The sequence below is a fragment of the Octopus bimaculoides genome, chromosome 6 (genome assembly GCF_001194135.2).
Source record: "Octopus bimaculoides isolate UCB-OBI-ISO-001 chromosome 6, ASM119413v2, whole genome shotgun sequence".
Classification (NCBI taxonomy): Eukaryota; Metazoa; Mollusca; class Cephalopoda; order Octopoda; family Octopodidae; genus Octopus; species Octopus bimaculoides.
The window spans coordinates 81,386,571-81,409,363 of NC_068986.1; the positions used below are offsets into that span (position 1 = coordinate 81,386,571).

Below are 22,793 nucleotides of genomic sequence, written 5' to 3' on the forward strand. Positions count from 1 at the left end.
CCACATCAGATTGTAGTCTGGTGCAACCTTCTAGCTTGCCAGTCCTGGTCAAACTGTCCAATCCATGCCAGTTTGGACTACAGATATTAAATGATGATGATGATGATGATGATAATGATTTGCACGTGTGGGTGGGGTATATGCATATGTATTGCTATAATATTTTCATTGTAAAACTCCAAGGTGTGTGTACACTAATAATGTAGGTTGTATACAACTTATTTTAATGTGTGTATCTGTATACATTCTTGTGACGTGTGTATCCCTCCCTTTGTGGATTTATTGTTTAGCTGCATGTTGTTCCAAGTATGACCATCCTGGCAGAGTTGTGACAGTGAGACTATGTTACTGAACCATGGTGACAATAGGACAGAATTATTGTATTATGATGACAATGGAATTGTGTTATTGTACTTTGATGACGGTAAGATAATGTTATTTTGCTGTGGTCTAGTGTTGATATGATCTCATTTTTCTTTTGCCAGTTCATATGAGTACACACTCTGGTCAAAAGCCTTTTGGTTGTGATGTTTGTGGCAAGCGATTTACTGAACGGAAATATGTTCGTATCCACATGAGACGTCACACAGGAGAGAAACCATATCTGTAAGTAGAATTTGTATCAGGACTGTTGCATGTTGTCACTGTTTAACTTCTGGTCAAGCTTGATCCAACAAACCTTTGATGAAAGGCATTCCATCCTTGTCTGTTTGCCCTTCCTTTTCTTTTCTGCCAGTATATTGTTTTTGAAGGTTATGCTTTCCATTGTGTCATTTCCTCCCCCATTTTTAAAGGTTAAATGTGGTGATGAAAATTTGGCTGCTATTTCTTCCAGAACAAGCAATCACATCAAGATTTCCTTGGCACATTATGGCTATTATTTGTTATGATGTCATACAGTTGTGTCAATACAGATATGTTGTGTATAGAGTTGTTTGTTTTGATGTTACATTTATATTAGAATTATCACATCTTTTACTGCTGTCCATTGCAGATGCTTTTTACTAAGACTTATAGGAAGGAAACAATTTAGTATGTTGTGGTTTCCTTGTTTTGTGCATACCTATAATGCAATGGTTACTGCCAATGTTAGGTTTCATGCTGTATGAGTATTTCTCATGGTGACCCCGCATACATAACGTAGCTATTACTGTGACCTAAGTGTAAGCATTCATCTTCAGAAACTACTTGAGTTACCAGTCACTTGCTAATTCTGAACAAAACTCAAGTAAGATATACACTGGAGTTCTGCTCACATATCTGAAGCGGTGCTGTTGTGATACTTCCAGGAAAAGACTGATTCCTTCATTAACATACAATAACTTTTAGTCCATAGGTATTCTGTCTTCTCGATTTCTCCTAATGCTACTACAGGTACCACTTTGGTTCCAGAGCCTTTCTAGATCACTGATTTTTCCAAACAAGGAGTGGTCACCTGGGTCAACACACTCTAAATTTAACAAATATATAATTTACTTCAATAATTAAATGAAATACAGGTACTTGTATGTTAGTATAAATGATACAAGTTTATTAATACTCTACTGTGCAAAGTACCAGATAACTAGCCTGGTGGCTTTGGAAATTTGATGTTCCTGCTCTAAAATTAGTGCTGATTATAAGAGGTTCCATATCATCAAACCTATTTGGTATTTTTGTCACTTGTACTGTATCATGTCCTGCTGATCCTACACTGACAGCTTCCTCTTCTTCCTCCCACTTTTTTTTTGGGGGGGGGGGGGACAGAATCCTTAGCATGTCCAGCAAAATGCTTAATTTCATTTCTTTCAGCTCTTTATGTTCTGAGTTCAAATTCCACTGAGGCCAACTTAGTCCTTCATCATTTCAGGGTCAATAAAATAGGTACTAGTCAACACCTTAAAACATTGCTGGCCTTCTTCAAAAATTAGAATAATTTCAACACATTTTTTCATGCTAACATGATCACAGGATATGGCCTAGTCACCAATTTAGTAAATCAAGTTGTCCAGGAAGGAGTATATCCAATGGCTGGTGTAGCAGTATTATAGTCAACTGCTACAGAGAAAGGTGATGTCTCAGACAGAAGTAATTACAGGGGTATCAACTTACTGGACCAAGTGATGAAAGTTACAGAAAGGGTCATAGCTCAACTAATTGGGAGAAGAATTAACATGGATGAGATGCAGTTTGGTATAGTGCCAGGGAGAAGCATTACTGATGCTATTTTCCTAGTTAGGCAACTTCATGAGAATGCTTTTGACAGGGTTCTTTGCTCACTTATCTGGTGGTCAGTGCAAAAGCTAGGATAAATGAGTGATTGGTGAGAGCCATCCAAATCACGTACAGTGATGCTGTTGGTAAAGTGAAAGTTGGTGTTAAATACAGTGACAAATGTGTGCAGCTACGAGTTCATCAAGGATTGGTTCTCAGCTCCATCTTGTTTATCATAGTCCTCCAGGCCATAACTGAGGAATTTAAAACTGGTTGCCTTTGGGGGCTCCTCTATGCTAATGACTTTCTTATAGCTGAATCTCTCAGAGTTAGAGAAGAAATTTCAGGTATGGAAGTAAGGACTGGAATCTAAAGGCCTTAGAGTTACTTAGCAAAGACCAAAGTACTTGTAAGCAGGAAAACAGACAAATTCCTAATCCCTTCAGGGAAATCGCCCTGTTCAATATGTAGAAAAGGTATAGGTAGAAATTCCATTCAGTGTACCCAGGGCATGCTATGGACACATAAGAGATGCAGTGGAATCACAAGAAGGTTAAATGAGAAAATAGTATTTGTGTGTGGTTGATGGGCAGGAACAATAAATACTAAGGATATACAGGAAGTAGATTTCCTCAAATGTGCAGGGGCTCCTGCAAGTTTTTCTTGGCAGCATGTACCATACTTGCAGTAATTGTTTTAGAAGCCTATGTAGTTGTAAGCAAACATAAACACCCTTTCAACCATCCCTTCCTTGACCCTGTATAACATGCAGGATGTGACAGGTGAAGGATAGAGGAAGGAAGCACTTGGATGGTAATCATTTTCAGTTGAGTAGACTATGTGCATATAATTATCATTTTAACATCTACTTTTCCATGCTTGCATGGGTTAGATGAGTGTGTTGGGGGAAGAGTTTTCTACAGCAGGTTGCTCTTCCTGTCACTAACCCTACCTGTTTATAAGTGAGGTAATAATCTTTGTTTAACATCTACCTTCCATGCTGGCATCAGTTGGATGGTTTGACAGGAGCTCACCAGGTAGAAGACTACTCCAGGCTACTGTGTCTGTTTTTGGCATGGTTTTTACAGCTAGATGCCCTTCCTAACACCAACCACCCCACAGAGTGGACTGAGGGCTTGTGGTGTATTTTAATATGTATGTACTGTTGCTGAAATGCTGTAGTGGTTTATGTATACTCACATGTATTTTGGTGCATATATACAAAATATTATGTGCATGCTGCTTTGTCTAATAGAATATTGACTCCCATGTATTTGTTGAGAGTTTCCAATAAAAGTTCATTTAAAGTGTTTCCAATTTTTTTTCTATTTGTGTATAGTGAAAATATCTTTGACCTCCAATTTGCAGGTGCAGTGTTTGTGGTAAAGGTTTCCCCAGGACCCAGTCTCTTTTAGCTCATATGTCAGTTCATGAAAAAGACAAGGATCACATGCAGAAGTGTGAAATATGCAATCGACCATTTGCTTCTGATAATCGTTTGAATGCACATATGGAAGCCAAGCATCCTGCAGTTCCTAAAGTTTACAAATGTGCAGAATGCAGCCGTGTGTTCACTGCAATGAGTAAGTAATAGAATACTTGATCTTCTCTACTGCTACCTTTTTCTGTATGAAGTATATGTTAAAAGTATTGGGTTAATTGGATGAAGATGTTTAGTTTGATACATTAATTTTTATGTTAAACGAGAGCTGTGATGTTTAGATATAAGCCATGGAGTAAAAAGTTTTAAAATAGTTATTTGCTACTGTCTTTTGGTATGAGAAGCAGGGTGCTCTGCATACCTCAGTCTGTTTAGTTGATGCCTTCGACTTTAGGATTTAGTGGTGAACAGTAACCAGGACACTGTTCTCTTTATGATGTGTACACAAGTGTTTTGTAATCAGCTTACTTAAATTAATTACCTAAAATAATAAAATATATTCATTACATGTCATTTTTAAAAAAATCTTTTTAGGGAGTCTGAAGCGCCATATTGAGGCCCACATGGGTTTGAAACGCTATGAGTGCCAGCATTGTGGTCGACGCTTTTTACGGAAAGAATATCTACGTAGCCATGCAGCTCAGCACACAGGAGAAATATACCCTGCACCTAAACGAAAGAAGCCTGACTTGCCATGTCCTCAGCTTAAGATAACTGTTGGTTCAAACACCTATTCTGTATTTACTTCTGATGCCACTGCTGCTGTCACTCCAGATCAACAAGAAACTTGGGTTGCTGCTGAACTTGTCCAAAATGAAGAACAGATACAGGACCCAACCGAGACAGCACGAGCCACTGAAAGTGTTGAGCAGAGTGTTGAAGCACCTTTGTTTTTTATTGCTCCTAACCAAGTTGAATATGAGGTTGAGTGTACCTCAAGTGGTGGCACTGAACTGACTGAAGCAGATCTCACTGCTATCAACATTCTTGCTCAAGCTACACTCAATGCACCAAACACTCTGCCACTCACATGAACCAGTTTTATTACAAATTCTGCTTCATCCATTTTTAACAAACCAAACACCACTTTGCTGGTTTAATTTGGTTTTAATTAGCTCAAAGGACTCATAACATGAAAGGAAGAAACACTTCAAAAAAAGTTCTTGTTTGACATACAATAAAAAAAAAAAAGCACAACTGAAGCAATCAAAACAACTCTCGTATCCACTGAAAATTTCCACCTCAGCTTTTTACTTCTACTTCTTCCCTATCTATATACATTTCAATTTTAGAATCTGTTTGAATTGTGCATCTTCTGTGTGTATGTATAGATATCCGTGCATGTAAGCATACATATATATATATACATACATGTATGTATACATATACATATGCATGCATACCTTTTGAGCATTAGAGACTCCTATTTGAAAAGAATGGTTTGATATAAAATGCACAAATTCATTTGAAACCCCTCCAGAATTCACCGTCATTTCATATTTTCTCCGATTTTGTTACCTCTTGTGCTAGTTTAAGGTTTCTTTGTGTGTAAATATCTCCTCATTGCATCCTTCGATATCATTATTAAACTGATTTACCATTAATTTGCATTTATTTCTCCTCCTTCTAGGGGTTTTTGTGTCTTTTTATTTTACTGTGAGAAGTAGATCTGTCCATCTTGCCTTATCATGAGGCAGCAAGAATGCACAAAGGTGTGGACAGATCTACCTAAAATGAATACCTCTCCATGTCTCTTCAACTTGTTTTATTGACAACCCTTTTAATTCTAACAAGAAAAGACAATGATACACTTGAAATTTTAGTTGGTTATAATTATTGAATTTTATTTACAGATTGCTTAAATAATTTCCTGTTATTAACGGTAAATGTGAGGGAGTCAATAATCTACCTGCTTGTTTCACACTTCCTTCTCTCATTATTTTTCTCTCTCTCCACTTGACTTGGTTTGACACAACTGTTGACAAAGGCTCTCTCTCATTCCACTTCCTTCAAACTAATATTCACACTGCTGATGCATTACTGTTTGACCCTGCATTATCATGTGCCTTGTGGTATATTGTTCATAATAGTTCTGCTTTCTCTGTTGAGTCAAGTGATCACATTGAGGCTGCTGTTTCTTTGTAGCTACATTATGTCTCCCAGGTTAACACTGCTTTCTAGCCCATATGGCTGCCTTTAATAGGTTTCACTCTGAGGCAAACATTCAAATCAACTCCTAGCAAAGACTGAAAGCATTCTCTTTCATATGTACCTCTACATCACACACATGCACACAACCAAAACAATGATCTTAAATCCCTTTTTACATTCACAGTTACAGTGCAGTAGTTTAAGGCTAAGAACACAGCGTTAGAGAACATCACCCACTGCAGTTCTTGCAAGGCTATCATTCAAAATGCAAAGGATGCTTCTTGCCCATTAAACACCATCAATATGGCTTCAGTAAAACCAGATCTACAGAGCTGCTCTCTTCTGTCATTTACATGTAGGCTCCCATCTTCTTAAAATTTGGTGAAAATGGTGTTGTTTCTTGTGACAACCATAGCATTCAATTATATCTATGTGACACTCTTAGCCGAATTAATTGCTGTGGGTTCCACCCTAACTTGTCTCTTGGGCTGAGGATTCCTGTCATAATTGTGTCATCCGAGCATGTATTGGTGGAATTCTATTTGACCCATACTTTCTGACTGTTGTGCCCAAAGATTCTATTTTTCCCCCTCAATCTCTTTTTATCACACATTATTTACCCACCTACTGTTGACCTCCAGCCAACAGCACTCACTTTTAAGCAGATGGTATCACCCTTCAATCTTCCCTCACCCTCCACACCCAAGGATCATCCATATGTAACTGAGACACCTTATACCAAAAGTATTCTTCAGTGGGGCCTTGCCAATCCTGTCAGACATTGTTACTCGTATCATGAAAATATCAAACTTCACTCATCTTAAACATGCAACAAGACACCTCAGTCACTACAAATCCTTGATTTTACTATCACCAAGGATGTCTTTTGGCAATCCCCCTTCTCAACACTGCAAAGTCTGCATAACAAGGATTGGTCTTTGCCTTTAGAGCCAGAAAATACCTAAGCCTCATACTCTGCTACCACACACATATATTTTAGATCATATCCAAAAAGTGGGATTCAACTGATTAGCAACACACTCCACTTTTGGTCCTCAAACCTGCTGTCTCTGTCTTTATTACCTCTACTACAAACAGCACTCTGCTTGAATGAAAGTGTGAGAACTCTCCACTCTGGAATTCATTACTTACCTCACTGAACTTAGTGGGTCTTGGAAAGCTATAGATACAGTCCCTTTCTCCAGGCTGAATTTTTTAAATATTTCATGCAAATTAGGATTAATTCATGGCTAAGAACCTTTCATTATAATGGACTCATTTGAAATATAACTATTGTTAATTCCATGTACCATGAATAATTAGCACTATCTGCTAATTTCACCTGGACTTTATTGACTAAATACTCCCCCCCCCCATACCTTATAATGCTGTTATACCAGTCTTTTGCTATAACACCCTCCTAAACTACTTGGCATCAATCATCTTGAAGTGATGTAATCAATGCTTGAAGCAGAATTCTTTATCCAAATGTCCTGTTAGAAGGAAAAGAAAAATCAAACATTACAGGGAGATACTTTCTCAAAATTAATTTACGTGTTAAGGGAAAACCTGATCGTTGTGGCAAAGGTCACAAATACGGACATATTCCAGGCTATTAATTCTTGTCAGCATGGTATAAGTCTGCATCAGTTGAAATTTTCAGAGAAATATGTCGCGAATATAATGACATATTTTACATGCGCTAAGGGGAAATAACTCATGAACTAATTGCAAGAATTTGGATAAAAACGGAGTTATGCGGGAACTTTCACCTTTCTACTAGAATATCCTACTTTAGATAATGTAAATCTTGCAGAATACATACTGGGAAGTTGTTTCAGTAGATCATTCAATAGCTTTCATTTTCTGATGTTGGGATTTTTAGCACTCTCTTTTGCCGTATTTTATGGAGATGGAATTGACTGAAATTATTGTATGACTCTTCAATAATCCTGCTACTATTGACTGTGTGGATTGTTTCATTCTTCTAGCTAGATTTGTTTACAAAGAAGGAAGATCTTTTTCACAGGACCGCACTAGCAGGAAGAAACTGAGTAAGACCTGGTTAGAGTACAGTGACAGCACCTCTGATCTTCCACGATGTTTGTTTACCAAAATCTGAGTAATATATGGTATCAAACCCAAGGTTGTGATCGGAGACACTTGTCCAAAATGTGATGCACTAGAGTTGAACCTGAAATCACAATCACAGCAAACTTAACCTGGCCAAGTTTAAAAAGAGATTGCGGTCTTATCTTGACTGACAAATGTTAAAGAGAGGATTTGTATATGTGAGAGGGCCATTGTAAGAGGTTATTACACAAATATTCAACACTAGACTGATGACTTCCTCAACCACAAAATATCTCAGCTAATTGTCAGTATTGCCATATTTATTCCCCTTTGCAATGTGTAGCCCAATTTACACTAAATCCTAGAATTACAATAAAGGAAGCCCAGCTTTAATCTTAACTCAGAAAAATAACTTAACTTTGGCAATAATATATCCAATTTATTGAAGGCAAATTTATCAAAGTAGGACACCCTGCTCACTGTAGTACAGTTGTATATGATCAACCTTGTTTCCCTTACAATTATGTCTTTATTGCCTACAGGGGGACAAACAAGGACAGACAAAGGGATTAAGTCGATTACATCGACCCCAGTTGGTAACTGGTACTTAATTTATTGACCCTGAAAGGCAAATTCTTTTTTATGTTCAAATCAGCCAGATCTGGCCTCTCACACATACAATACGTAACTCTAAAATTAAACAATCATATCAAAATCTTGAAGCTATGAGATAATACATAATTAATTCAAAATAATGTGAATAAATAAGCATTGCATTCGACAGAGTAATCTGAATGTTAAAAGATAAACAGAGTTAGTAACATTGTCATTTCAAACATTTAAAGTAGATCACAGTTGCCTTAAATTTACCTCTAATTAATACATTTAAATGAAGTGGATGGGATTAAGATATAGTACAAGTAAACCCCAAAACAGGCTGCAGTAACAAATCCAAGCTAATGAGAAAAACGACATCAGTTTAATTGGCCAATATCTTTAATCAAAGATGGACTTCAATTAGAAGTGTTATGAAAGTAGTAATGATATGAAAAACAATTAAAATGGTGAAATGGTTGTCAATGAGTTCCTGTAATAGAGAAATATGCATATTCCTACATCCAAGCATGACCCTCCATGAGCACACAATTACATAAAACTGAAATTCAATACTGTTGACAGTTTGACTGAAAATAAATCAGGGGACTAAGATTCAAGATGAATGAAAAAGGCAACTAAAGGGCCTAATTTGCAAGACAACAAAGAGTCAACATAGTCATGCAAATACTAGATATAATAGCCAAAATTTCCCTCAAAGCCCAGTCTAACATTAGAATTGTCTGGATACATTATGTCTGAGAAGCACTGTCATTGCAGTTAGAACAATTTTGGTCTTCAGGTCTGCTCAGTAAGAAATAACTTGGCACTAAAATACAACAGTAATTCAAAAGATCAGAAGAATTAGACTTGATTTATAAACACTGAAAAAGTAAATGGTTTTGGATGATGGAAACTGAAAGAAGCTTGTCGTGTGTGTTTGTCTTGAAATTGTGATTGTAAATGAGCATCACTGTCAGACAGGTGATGTTGTTCACTTCCTATCATCCATGAGAAACATATCTGGTCAAGGGGAAATATTACCTTGGTTAGAAACAAGTAAAGGTTGGACACAGAAAGGGTATCCAACCCAAGAAAATCTGACTCAACAAATTCAGTCTGATCCATTTCAGACATTTCTTAACATTTAATGTTAAGAAATGTTTGAAATGAGTTGATCTTAATGCAATTATAATTTTTCAGATCATTAATACCATTGTTAGAGACAAAAATGTTAACATTTACATTACATTTTTATTTCCAATATAATCACAGGTGTCTTATTCCTGAGATGTTTACATTGTACCACACTGGAACTCAATTGGACACTGTTTTCTAAACTAAGTGTTATATCGATCTTTCCCACTAGTTAACTGACATACAATTAATGTTACAATTTTAGGTTGTTTATATCTAAAAGTAGCTGTACTGAGCTAGTGTCTAACTATGGTATTAATAGTCCAAATTTTCAGTAACCAAGTACTTTATTTCATGTCAGGTTTAGAAACTAAATTTTATAGATCTAACTATTTCCATCTTACAGACATAGGTCACAAATCCTTGAATGAGAAGAAATCTTAACAAACTTATTTATTTCATATCAATTGTTAGTTAAGCTTTGATTGAACAACAAATACATGTTGACATATACATGGAAACGTACAGATATGTGTGTGAAAGATACAAAGTGTATGAGTAACAGTAGACACATACATGTGACATGTAAGGAGTAGATGCGATAGAAGACATATAAAAGGTGTACAGGTGACAGCAGATAAACTGATGACACGTGAGCGTATATCTCATTGCTGATACCTCAACATTCCGTTTAAATGGAAACTCATTCACCATTCAAGCCCAGATAGCCAAATTAACAAACAAATTTAATTTTTCATGGTAAACTACAAATAATTTGACTTAATACTCAGACATTGTCAGCATTAAATATCAGATCACAAGATACAAGAAGGGTACAAACTATATCACATGAAGACATGGATAATTACTGGAAAGGGCTTTGTTTATCAGATCATGGGAATATTATGTAATATTTGACAATGACCTTGAGAAAAAACAGACTTCATTAAAATCTGTTTCCTCATCAATAGGATTTTACGTCAACTTTCACTGTAAGCATGAACTGGATGTGTCACCAGTCAGAGTCAGCACATATTTGGAGGTACTACTCACTAAATGGATTAGAGGACTACATCTCACTTGTCTCATTTTTGGCATGATTTCTATAATTGTATGCTCTTCCTAACACCAACCACTTAGTTTGTACTTAAGTGTGTTTTTCATAACATGAGCATGAGAGAAACCATCACCTTCTCAAACAGACTGAAAGGTCCTCACAACCCCATATTTTACAGATTACAGAGTGCGTCTTATCAAAGTACCAACATAAGGGAGGTAACCGTATTGCTGACAAGAGGGCCTTTCAACCTCACATTACTGTTCGCTTACAAACTGCTAAAGACATAAATGATAGAGGTAAGTGATAAAAGAGATGATAGACAGGAGTACTCAGTATTTTGAGGCATGAATCAACATGACTAAAAACAATGACTGAAAGTAATGTAATCCAGGAGACAGAGGAATAGCCAAAGCATAATTGAAATTGAGCAAGAGTATAACAATGAATGAAGTAGTGACTGGCAATACAGGAGTGGTGGGTGAAGGTAAGGTGTAGTGGGCACAATAGGTCCAATGTTGTCTCTCAAACACAGATCTTAAGATGGGTAAGTGAGGTCAAGCAATAAAGGGGGTACCAGGGGAGTACAAAGGAGGTGAGTCTGGTAAAAACAGATAGCACGAATGATAGAGATGACAGGAAAGTAACAGGCAGATAAAGGGGTATGTAAGTATGAGGAGACAGCAGATTCTAACACTTAGAATTGCAACTCCCATAAAACAGACTAAAAAAAAGACTGTCAACTTCTTATGTCCAAAGCAGATTATTAAAATATTAGCAAACACACCCTTATTGATAGATACTTTCTAATGATTCAATTTTATGAAATTTACTATAAAACATTCAATAACATGTATGATGTAAAATGCTGGAAAAAAGTTTGTTTACCTCAATATATATATAAAAGTAAAAGCAGAAAAAATTACATGAAAACATCACACAAGATAGACATCCATAATCATCATCATCATCGTCGTTTAACGTCCGCTTTCCATGCTAGCATGGGTTGGACGATTTGACTGAGGACTGGTGAAACCAGATGGCTACACCAGGCTCCAATCTGATTTGGCAGAGTTTCTACAGCTGGATGCCCTTCCTAACGCCAACCACTCAGAGTGTAGTGGGTGCTTATAATATAAATAATATTGTACTAATAGATAAATATATAAAGTATGATTATGTAAAAGGTTTGAGATATCTTACAATTTGTAGCAATACACATCTATACCAGTAACTTTTTAAACAACATCTTTATCATACAATTTTAAATAGCATCTCTCTCATTCAATTGACTACATGAAAAGTCATCCTTTTCACTGACGAGTGGATGTATTACCTAATAATGATTATCAATTTTGGATTTCATTTTGAAGGGCAATACATTCATTAAACAATTGTAAGATATCTCAAACCTTTTGAATAATCATACTTTATATATTTATCTAATAACACAATATTCATTTCTACTCTAGGCACATGGCCTGAAATTTGGGGGTAAGGGGCCAGTCGATTAGATTGACCCTAGCATGAAACTGGCACTTAATTTATTGACCCCAAAAGGATGAAAGGCAAAGTTGAGCTCAGTGGAATTTGAATTCAGAATGTAAAGACAGACAAAATTACTGCCAGCTCACCACCTTTCTTATGGACGTATATCTTCTGTGATTTTTTGATGTAATTTTTCCTGTTTTTACTTTATAATATATAATCGTTCGAATTAAATCTCTAAATACCTTTAGAGCACTTATTCAAAATTCAGTAGTGTGTTCTCATTGAATATATTTGATTAACTATATATATATATATATATATATATATATATATATAGACTGGCCTTGTAGGGTTTTCGAGCGAGATCGTTGCCAGTGCCCCTGGACTGGTTCTTGTGCGGGTGGCATATAAAAGACACCATTTCGAGCTTGACTGTTTTCATGCGGGTGACACGTAAAAGCACCCACTACACTCTCTGAGTGGTTGGCGTTAGGAAGGGCATCCGGCTGTAGAAACTCTGCCAAATTAGATTGGAGCCTGGTGTTGCCATCCGGTTTCACCAGTCCTCAGTCAAATCGTCCAACCCATGCTAGCATGGAAAGCGGACGTTAAACGATGATGATGATGATGATGATGATAGTTAAACAAATATATTCAATATATATACACACACACACACATATTATTTATTAAAATGTAATGCAAACAATAAAAAAATGGCAATAAAAAGCAGTATAAAAGTTTATACAACAAAAGAAAAATCTTAATGACAAAAAGTAAATTTTTAACTAGAAATCTATTTCTAGTTAATCAGAAATTAGATGTGTGATATGGTTCTAAACAATCTATAGGTAAATCTATCTCGCTAGTTTTAGACATATTTACTTTTAAGCATCAGGAAAATAAGGCGTGTGGTATGGTTGTAAACAATCTATACATAAGATTATCTGCTAGTTCACATTATATTTACTCACCTTGCAATACTGTCTTAAACACTGTTTTCCATAACTGGTCAGTAGGTTTAAAAATTTTATTACTAGCTTATTTCTATCTAATTTTTGTTCTAATACATAAAACTTAATGATATTTATATAGCATGGTATCAATCAATCTCTTCCTTTGTAATTTCTAATAACATTAAAAATATTAATGTTTCTTACATTATTTACATTTGACGGATATTTGTCCTCATCTTGTTTGTTGTTAACACAACGTTTCGGCTGATATACCCTCCAGCCTCCGTCAGGTGTTTTGGGGAAATTTCGAACCTGGGTTCTCATTCCTAACGATGTTACTATTATTATATTATTATTATTATTATTATTATTAATCAGGTCGCTGCCGTGAATCGAACTCGGAATCTTGAGGTTAGTAGCCAGTGCTCTTAACCACTACGCCATATGCCCGTGGGCAATTATGGAGTGAATTTTAGGGCTTATAAATCTATTATTTTTCTATCCTTCCTCAATACCGGTTCCCATATGCTATTCATATCTGCATATGATAAATTGTGACAATTTATCAACATTGAAACCAATATGGATGAACAACATTTTAGAAACTGTAGCAAGGAAGCTATGATTAGTTACAACATCAGGACACAGAATGAATAGATAGCTTAAATAGAATAGAGAAAAACCATTATGTTTCAAATGACAAATTTAATCCTGTACAGATTTATTCAACAAAAAATATATTTACAATAAATTAGAAATAAAGAGAGAAAAAGAGAGAGAAAGAGAGAGTAACAGAAAGAAAAATAAAGAAAGAGAGAAGACAGAGAAATAGAAAAGAAAGAGGGAGGGGAAAGGAGGAAAACATGATCCTTCCAAGACTGAATCACCCAAATAGCTGTGGGTTTTCAAGGGGCCTATTAGCAGCTTGGCTAGCTAACAAAAAATCTGTCCCTGAGTAGCTGGTAGTTACCTACCCGTCACATATCTTTACGTAGATGTTTATAACACTGATGTGTTGGTCTATCCGTTGCCTGAGACTGCTTCATACTGCTTAGATGTCACACACACACACACACACATATATATATATATATATATGTGTGTGTTGATGTGTGAACCTGCTTCACATTGTCTAGTTGTCAAGTACATAGACAAGTCCAGTGTAAAGATGATTCTGTCGCCTGGATCCAACTTCACATTTCACAGTTGTTACATGTATATATATAGAGACCATTCTTTATATTGATGATTGTTGCCTGGAGTCAGCTTCATATTTCATAGTTGTTACATATATAGACCACTATATAGCGACGTACCTGATGCCTGGAATCAACTTCATGTTATATAATTGTTACACATTTAGGCCGCTATATAGTGATGTATCTGTTGCCTGGAGTCAACTTCATGCTTCTTGTTGATATATAGTGACGTACCTGTTGCCTAGAGTTAGCTTCATGTTTCGTAATTGTTACATACATTGATCACTATATAGTGATGGACCTGTTGTCTGGAATCAGCTTCATGTTTTGTGGTTGTTTCATATATACACTTCACTATATAGTGACATATCTGTTGCCTGGAATCAACTTCATGTTTTGTAGTTATTACATAAGTTACTATATAGTGACATACCTGTTGTCTGGAGTCAGCTTCATGTTTTGTAGTTGTTACATATATAGGCCACTATATAGTGACGTGTCTGTTATCTGGAGTCAGCTTCATGTTTTGTAGTTGTTACATATATAGGCCACTATATAGTGACGTATCTGTTATCTGGAGTCAGCTTCATGTTTTATAGTTGTTACCCATATAGGCCACTATATATTGACATACCTGTTGCCTGCACTCAGTTTCCCTTCTTGCTACTGTGATAAATTGACATCATGATTGTTATAAAGTGATTATATTTGCTGGGGAGATTTGGTAACGAGGTAGAAACTCTAACCCTCAGAATGACGATGTGAGTAGTAAATATTTTTATATCATACTCTATAATTATTATAGAGTAATTATGTCCAAATTTTTTATATTTTCAAGAAAAAAAAATACAGTCCTGAAACAAGATTGAATCTTACTGGGTTTCTTTTAAAGACAGCTGAGAGAAGTTAAACATAGATGTAGCTTCTTCATCTTGTTCTTGCAGAAATTGCTGGAATCTGTAGAGATTTCATGGACATTTCAGCCAATATTCAGCTTTTCCTGTCAACTCGTGAAAGAATGGATATAAAATCTTCCACCATAAACAGATGCTTTCCTCCTTCAAATTTCAGGAACAAAAGGAAAATTCCCAGAAAAGGTTGTTAGAAATGTTTTTGTTTTGTTTTGTTTTGTTTTTGTTTTTTTGTGTTTTTTTTGTTTGTTTTTTTTTTTTCAAAGTCCAACTTGGAGATATGGTTTTTATCTGCTTTGAAAAAAAAATTAGAAATCTTTGGGAATTATTGAACACATAACAATTTAAATTTTCATTTTAGAACTTTTCCAATGAAATGCTCAACAATGAGGTTTAGTAAATGTATGAAATATACATAAACACTTATATATGTATATATATATATATATGTATGTATATACATATGTATGAATATACATACACACATGCATACACTCATTCATGCACATATATATATGTTGATATAAATGTATATATATATATATATATATATATATATATATATATATACACACATACACACAGTCTCACACATGTACACATAGACAAATGCACATATATAATGTATAAAGTATGATTAAATGGTGAAGTTGTTGACTACAAACAACAACACTTTCCCCACCTCCCCAGACATCTGTTGTATAAAGCTGACTCAGTAAGAGACTAATGACCAACATATGGCAACTAAAACAACATGAAGGAGTTTGCTAAGTAAAAACCTGCAACTGAAAGGGAAATCTGTCGACATGGAGAATTGGTTTAAAAAGTGAAGCTGCTGCTACCAACTATAATGCCTGCACAGCTGCCATACTCTGCTTGCAATCCACCTTGGTAGAGTCATCATTTAGTACCACATTCTTGTCCGCAAGGAACTGTATACAGTCATCTCGGTTAGAAAATGACAATTCATTCTGGATGTAAGTTATCAGCAGCATAGGACGAAAACTATTACATTTTGTATTGTGGTTTGGAGAGTAGGGTAAACGGACAGGCCAGCAGGGATGAAAAAGAAGAAAACATAAAAAGTTAGCACAATAAGTCACACAATTATTATCAATTACAGAGTTGAAAATATGAAGAGTGGGGAGGGAAACTGTTTTACTTACCTGACAGAGAAATGGAGAAATTATAATAATAATGATGAGATTTTAGACAGGACAACATTACTATGACCCCCATGGAACACATTATACTCACCCTGCATCATTAACTTACCTCAACACTACTTGGTTTCCATATAACAGTTTAAAAGTTACTTTTGGAATGAATGGACACAAAATGTTTTAAAACTATTAAGACTTGGATTTTGACACCAAAATTGATTCTGTATCAGTTTTTGATAAAATACTTATTAATAAGAAAATATTGATATAATTGTAACAGAAAATACCTTAAAAAAAACAAAAAAACTTATTTTGTTGGCTCCTATAAGTTTCTAATTGTCATAATGGCGTAATCTCATCACACATCTCTCATTCATCAATAATCAGTACTGTAATATTACCTATGGCATCTAAACTCAATCTCTTTCAAATCCAGAAATCCATTGACTTTTTCTCAAAATATTATCTACCTTCTGTACCAAACACACAACACAATAATTCACCAAATATCTCTCCATTTACAATCTACAATATTTACATTTATTTAATAATATAAGAATATCAAGAAGACATTCAATAAATTATTCTAAAATGATACATTTTATATACACGCACACAAGTGGGAGTTGAATATATATACATGTCACAGAATTTACCTAATCTTTGATATATTACAACTAAGCAGATATTAGAGTAACTAACTTTACACATTTAAAACTTCCTGCCAAGCACAACAGTTAATCATTAGGTTGACAATTATTATTTAAGACACAGGCATCATAATAAACCACTTGAAATATATAACAATATAGGATATAAAGATAGAATGTTTCACAGAATTACAGATTAAATAAAATAAGAAACATAATTGGGTAACTTTAACTAAATGATTTAATTAAGTTTTTCAATAATTAATGAGTCCTAAATATTAGGATGAATAATAATCTTAAATGGCAAATTTTTCCACTGTAATAATTTAAATTACATACAAAAATGCATTTAATTAAAACTATAAATTTTATAAATATATAATGTATGTATAATCATACAAACAAGCAATTCTTTAAAGACTCTTTGGTTTGTATAAAATACCCAAAATATTAAGAACCAATCAAAACATTTATTGAGTATGCAGCAAGAGAAGAAGAAATAAAGACAAAGCATGAAAAGCTTGTCGGATACATACGATTTCACAATAGTTTTTAACGCTGATATTCTAACTCTGTCCACGAACCAATCCATAAGATAACCAGACATTTTCGGTGCACACCGGTAGAGCTTAAAAAACCTATGATAATTATTAAGTGCCCAAGCAGATCTCACATTTAATGCATGAGAGACACACTCATCTTTTCTATGATTTGATTTGAGAGTTGCCAATGCAGTTGTTAAATCTTTAAAAGATGGTTAAGAAAAAACATTTTGGAGAGAAAATATTTCAGTTTAGCAAACAAAGCTCAGGTTATTATATTTTTGACAAAGCTGTACGAATACAATCCACTAACAGACTATTTTTAAATATTTAAAAATATTTTTAGTATTTTATGGCTATATACCATTAGTGTTGATAAACCCATACCTGTTATTTTAAGAAAGCCATATTTTATTTCACTGGTCTTCAAAACTGCAGTGACAAATGTAGCCATGAAATGTCAACATTCATACACAAAAACATAGACATATATGACAGGCTTCTGTACAGATTCTATCTACCAATTCCAATGATAAGTATTGGTCAACTCAAAGCTAAAATTGAAGGCACTTACCCTGAACCTGAAACCTTGTGGTTGCAAAGCAGACTTAACCACTACAATTCATAAAGCACGTAAGAGATCTGATGAAACTTCAATTGTTTGAAGTTTATTGAACAGTGGAAACAAAGTGAAGTTTGTCGCATCTAAATCACCAATTTAAACATCAACCATAAAGGAGGAGTGATAGCAACGTTGCTATTAACAGACAGTTGGCCACTAGTACTGTTCCTTCAGAACCATTCAAACCAATCAAGCAGCTTCTTGTAAGTGATTGTTCAACCTGCTAGAAATCCCTTAAAATCACATTTTACCATCTTGAACCCAACCGATAATATAGTTCAAGATAAACTATGTCTAAATAAGAAACAGAATGGCCACAGCTGCAACACCTCTGACCAGAGATCTGCTAGATCAGGACTAATTCAGGGATAAACAATTGCATCTGCAGTATGCAATTGATTGAGTGGGAGATAGTAACTGAGTTGGGGGGAGAAGGCTGGAGGGAAGGAAACAAAATAAAAAACATGTTACATAATATGTAACATATTAAACATATACAATCAGCTGTTTGAGCCTGTGATTGGTAGCAATTAAATGTTTTAGTAAATCTCAGTTTTACAAAATAAACTGAAAGGCAATGAAGGATACCCAATGTGTTTGATGTAAATATGTAGTAAAGTATTCTGTAAGCTGTAAATTCCGCAACATTTCCATGGTGTCCTTCATGGTAGAGTAGCTTCAATTGGGTCTGACACTGGTTAAATTCTTCATGGTCTCCCTGAAGAGATTAATTACCAATATAGAAATCAAATTCTTACACGTACATATCAGATACATTAAACCATATTCAATTAGATGAGAAACTATTAAGAACTTACTTTCTCCATAGCAATACGTGCATGAGTTTCATACACTCTGACAGTAAATATATCTCTTATTCCTTGTAACTGCAAATAATGAAAAATATTCTCCAATAATTTCTATTTCTTCTGTGTTTGATGGTTTTTATAGTACAATTTTTTTTTCAAAAGATACTTTCACCAAAAATATATAATAACTATTTTTGAGAAGTGCAAATTTAGAATATGATCTGATATTATGTCAGTAACAACAGTAATAAAACTCTCAGCATGTCTGAAGACAGATAAAGTGAGCATCTTCAATAAAATGGTACAAAAGCCATCCAATTTCGAATAGTTCAAAGTATTAATATGCCTGCTCAAGCATACAAACATGCCACTTATTATTCATTGGATCTTAAGGAACCATCCAACCCAAGTAGACACTGAATGGTGATGAGAATATCACCATCATCATTTAACATCCGATTTCCATCCTGGCATGGGATGGACAGTTTGACTGAGGACTGGCAAGACAGGATGTTGCATCAGGTTCCAATCTGATCTGGCAAGGTATCTACAGTTGGATACCCTTCCTAACACTAACCACTCCGAGAGTATAGTGGGTGCTTATAAATTTCATACACACAACCATTGTGATTGTGTACAACAGTGATGTAATTTCACATAATAATCCAGATATATTGTTAAAACATGGAAAAACAATCCTAAGAATGAAAAAAGTGACATCAAAGCAAGAAACAAGAGAAGCAAAACATCAATGAAAGTCTATACTTACTGTCAAATCTTGTCTAATTGATTTCAATTGTTCACAAGCATAGTTATAGTCAGCTTTAGCTCTCCAATGATCCTGTACCATAATTAGGGATCGTTTCAAAACTTCAGTAGGGCGTATGGTTGAAGGATCAGGGGCCTGAAAGTATTTATCATTGTTGAAAAGAATTACCTTCTTCCTTTCAGTAAATTCTTCCATTAAAACATAAAATGAAATATAATCAATGTGACCAATACTTTAAAAACAAGTCATCTTTTATAATGAAGCAGCATGAAGTTGAACTCGTGCTGAAGACCTTTGCATCTCTATAGCATTCTTGTCTAGGCGGCTATGTGTTAGTAACGAACAGTAGTAAGAAATATAAGATGACAACTGTATATACTGTAGTCAAACAGAAACACTGCTTGTATGGATAATGTAAGTTAGTGGAGGAGGGAAGAGAATGTGGTGATAACAGCTATAAATACTTACTGTGGTCAAACGGAAATATTGTTTCTCTAAATCTTGACATTCACCAACAATGACACAACCATCCATGTCAAGCTCATCATCACTTCCAGTGGTCTGGACAATAGAAGAAATAAAGAAATAATATAGTAGTAGTCATTGCTCATGAAAGGCAAAAACGAGTGAGACAGTCATGTTGTTAAACATATCCACTATCAAAAGCCACAAAGGTAAGGTCAACTCTCATATTTAATTATAACACTACACTGAGATACATTAAATAATGAGCAAAGTGAAGTGTTTTTAAGATGGATCTATGACTTCTAACCTAAGTCAACACTTCAGTCAACAAGTAGTAAAGAGTGTATAACTAAATCATCAAATAACACAATACATTATTTTATCATCTCAAAAAGGAATACATCTGATAAGTTGGACCTAGGGTATTGTGCCTAAGAAAAAAGATGGGATGGTCATGTTTGGGATATTTTTCATTGTAGGTCTGATCTGTCAGGGTTGACCTAGGGCTAAACAGTAACAATTTACAATCCAGCCCTGAAGTAACATTGCAGGATAGCATTCCCAGGTTCCTAAAGGAAATAGTGTTTATATGTAATGCATACAATCATTATTACACTGCTAATAGGATAGATATATGTGAATACATTATTGAGTTGCTTTTGTTTAATCCTTTCATGTTCAAACCAGTCATATCAAGCCCAATATTCTTCCCATTTTATGTTCAAACTGGACAGATCAGGCCTCTTGCACCTACCCTACAATGTCATTCTAAAAGTAAACAATTGCATCATCAAAATCTCAAAGTTATGAGACAATGTATGATAAATTCTAAACAATATAAAATAAGCATTATTTTTGACAGGGTAATCTGAATACTAAAAGGTCAATTTAGTATTTGTAATTTTATTATACAACACCCATGAAGGAAAACTAGGTATGTGCACCAGATCTTTGAGTATCCAATGCACAACTTCAATGCCATCACCTTCTTACCATCTTGACTATTCATCATTTGCACTTTCCTTCACCAGTAAACATCACCCACTCTATATATATCCTCCCTCTGCTTATCCAGCATACTTTCTTACAACCATTTTCACAACTATCCACTGCTCACTCTTTCTCTCCCATAACCTGCCATACAGTTACTCCAACCATCGTTTTTTCCTCTCATACTAAGGTTCCTTTCTCCCTCTTAATCTAGCTTAATTATCTTCTATCTACTGATCACATTGCCTGGAAACAAAGGTTGACCACACTGAACAGTGAGGACTTATTGTCATCAATGAGGCAGATTATGAATGGTCAGATGCCCTTCCTGTCACCAACTTTCACATTTTTCTAGCAAGATAATATTTCACAATAGCCAGGATATGTTTCCACAGAAGATTGGAAACAACACTGCTTTTGTAAAAGTAACACTAGTTTACAACTTTTGTACAATGTCAAGTCAAGAATAAACACAAACATACATGTTTACATATATATATTATCTGACTGGCACCTGTGCCAGTGGCATGTAAAAAGCACCATTTGAGCATAGCTGATATCAGTGGCACATAAAAAGCACCCACTACACTCTCAGAGTGGTTGGCATTAGGAAGGGTATCCAGCAGTAGAAACCTTGCCAAATCATATTGGAGTCTGGTGCAGCCTCCCTGCTGACCAGTCCCCAGTCAAACCGTCCAAACCATGCCAGCATGGAACACAAACATTAAACAACAACAATGATGATATATACACACACACACACGCGCGAAAAGTTTCTTTCAGTTTCTTTATAGCAAATTCATCCACAAGACTTTGGCTGGCTTTGCCCAAGGTGCCATACAGTGGTACTGAACCTCCAAATCATGATTGGAAAGCAAACCTTTAAACCACACAATTATGTCAAGGCCAAAAGTAAAAAGATTACAGGAAAAACAATCTGGTTCTTATTACCAGAATGTTAAGACAATGTAAGTCACAGGTCTGATGAAGCTATAACACACTAAATATCAATTATATAAAAAACAAGAGAAAATAGGTAAGTTTAAATTTGAAAGCAGTTAGATTGCACTCAAAAATGGAGATGAAAAAAGTGAGAAACTTACGGTAAAGTTATTGATAGTGAGAGTCAGTGTTTGACGGTACCTCTTAGAGTCTGAAGAATTATTTAAATGTTCAACGAATCGTGCAGCTCTTCGTTGCAGCTTTTCTTCTTTATCAGGCCCATCATACTCAAAAGTCAAGCTAAAGATGGTTTAATGAGAATAAAATAAGAAAATGTAACTAACCACACTCTTGATATAACAAATACAGGCTCATTATAATTTGAGACAACATATTCTTTTACTTGTTTCAGTCATCTGACAGTGGTCATGCTGGAGCACTGCCTTAAAGAGTTTTAGTCGAAGAAATCGACCCCAGGACTTATTCTTTGTAAGCCTAGTACTTATTCTATCAGTCTTTTTTGCTGAACTGCTAAGTTACAGGAGACATAGACACACCAGCATCAGTTGTCAAACGATGGTGGGGGAACACACACACACACACACACACACATATATATATATATATATATATATATA

At 35.0% G+C, this 22,793-nt stretch overlaps 2 protein-coding genes across 3 annotated transcripts in view; one reads left to right on the top strand and one right to left on the bottom strand.

Moving 5' to 3' along the window:
• LOC106874323 (uncharacterized) overlaps window positions 1-5,238 on the top strand; it is a 37,855-nt gene extending 32,617 nt beyond the window's left edge. Inside the window, exons 12-14 of the mRNA XM_014922010.2 lie at window positions 486-606; window positions 3,562-3,776; window positions 4,169-5,238. Coding sequence (XP_014777496.1) covers window positions 486-606; window positions 3,562-3,776; window positions 4,169-4,668 — 836 coding nt within the window. The 3' untranslated portion in view covers window positions 4,669-5,238. The remainder of the gene's footprint in view (window positions 1-485; window positions 607-3,561; window positions 3,777-4,168) is intronic.
• An 8,540-nt stretch (window positions 5,239-13,778) lies between these two features.
• The window catches only part of LOC106874324 (leukocyte receptor cluster member 8 homolog), a 24,995-nt gene continuing 15,980 nt past the window's right edge, over window positions 13,779-22,793 (bottom strand). Inside the window, exons 10-16 of one of the 2 annotated variants that reach the window (XM_014922013.2) lie at window positions 22,317-22,455; window positions 20,227-20,319; window positions 19,759-19,893; window positions 18,999-19,067; window positions 18,769-18,898; window positions 17,553-17,760; window positions 13,779-16,208 (exon numbers count right to left, since the gene is read on the bottom strand). In XM_014922013.2, coding sequence (XP_014777499.1) covers window positions 16,049-16,208; window positions 17,553-17,760; window positions 18,769-18,898; window positions 18,999-19,067; window positions 19,759-19,893; window positions 20,227-20,319; window positions 22,317-22,455 — 934 coding nt within the window. In that variant the 3' untranslated portion in view covers window positions 13,779-16,048. Of the gene's footprint in view, window positions 17,761-18,768; window positions 18,899-18,998; window positions 19,068-19,758; window positions 19,894-20,226; window positions 20,320-22,316; window positions 22,456-22,793 lie in introns of both variants that reach the window. The other variant, XM_014922011.2, reaches the window with a different exon arrangement.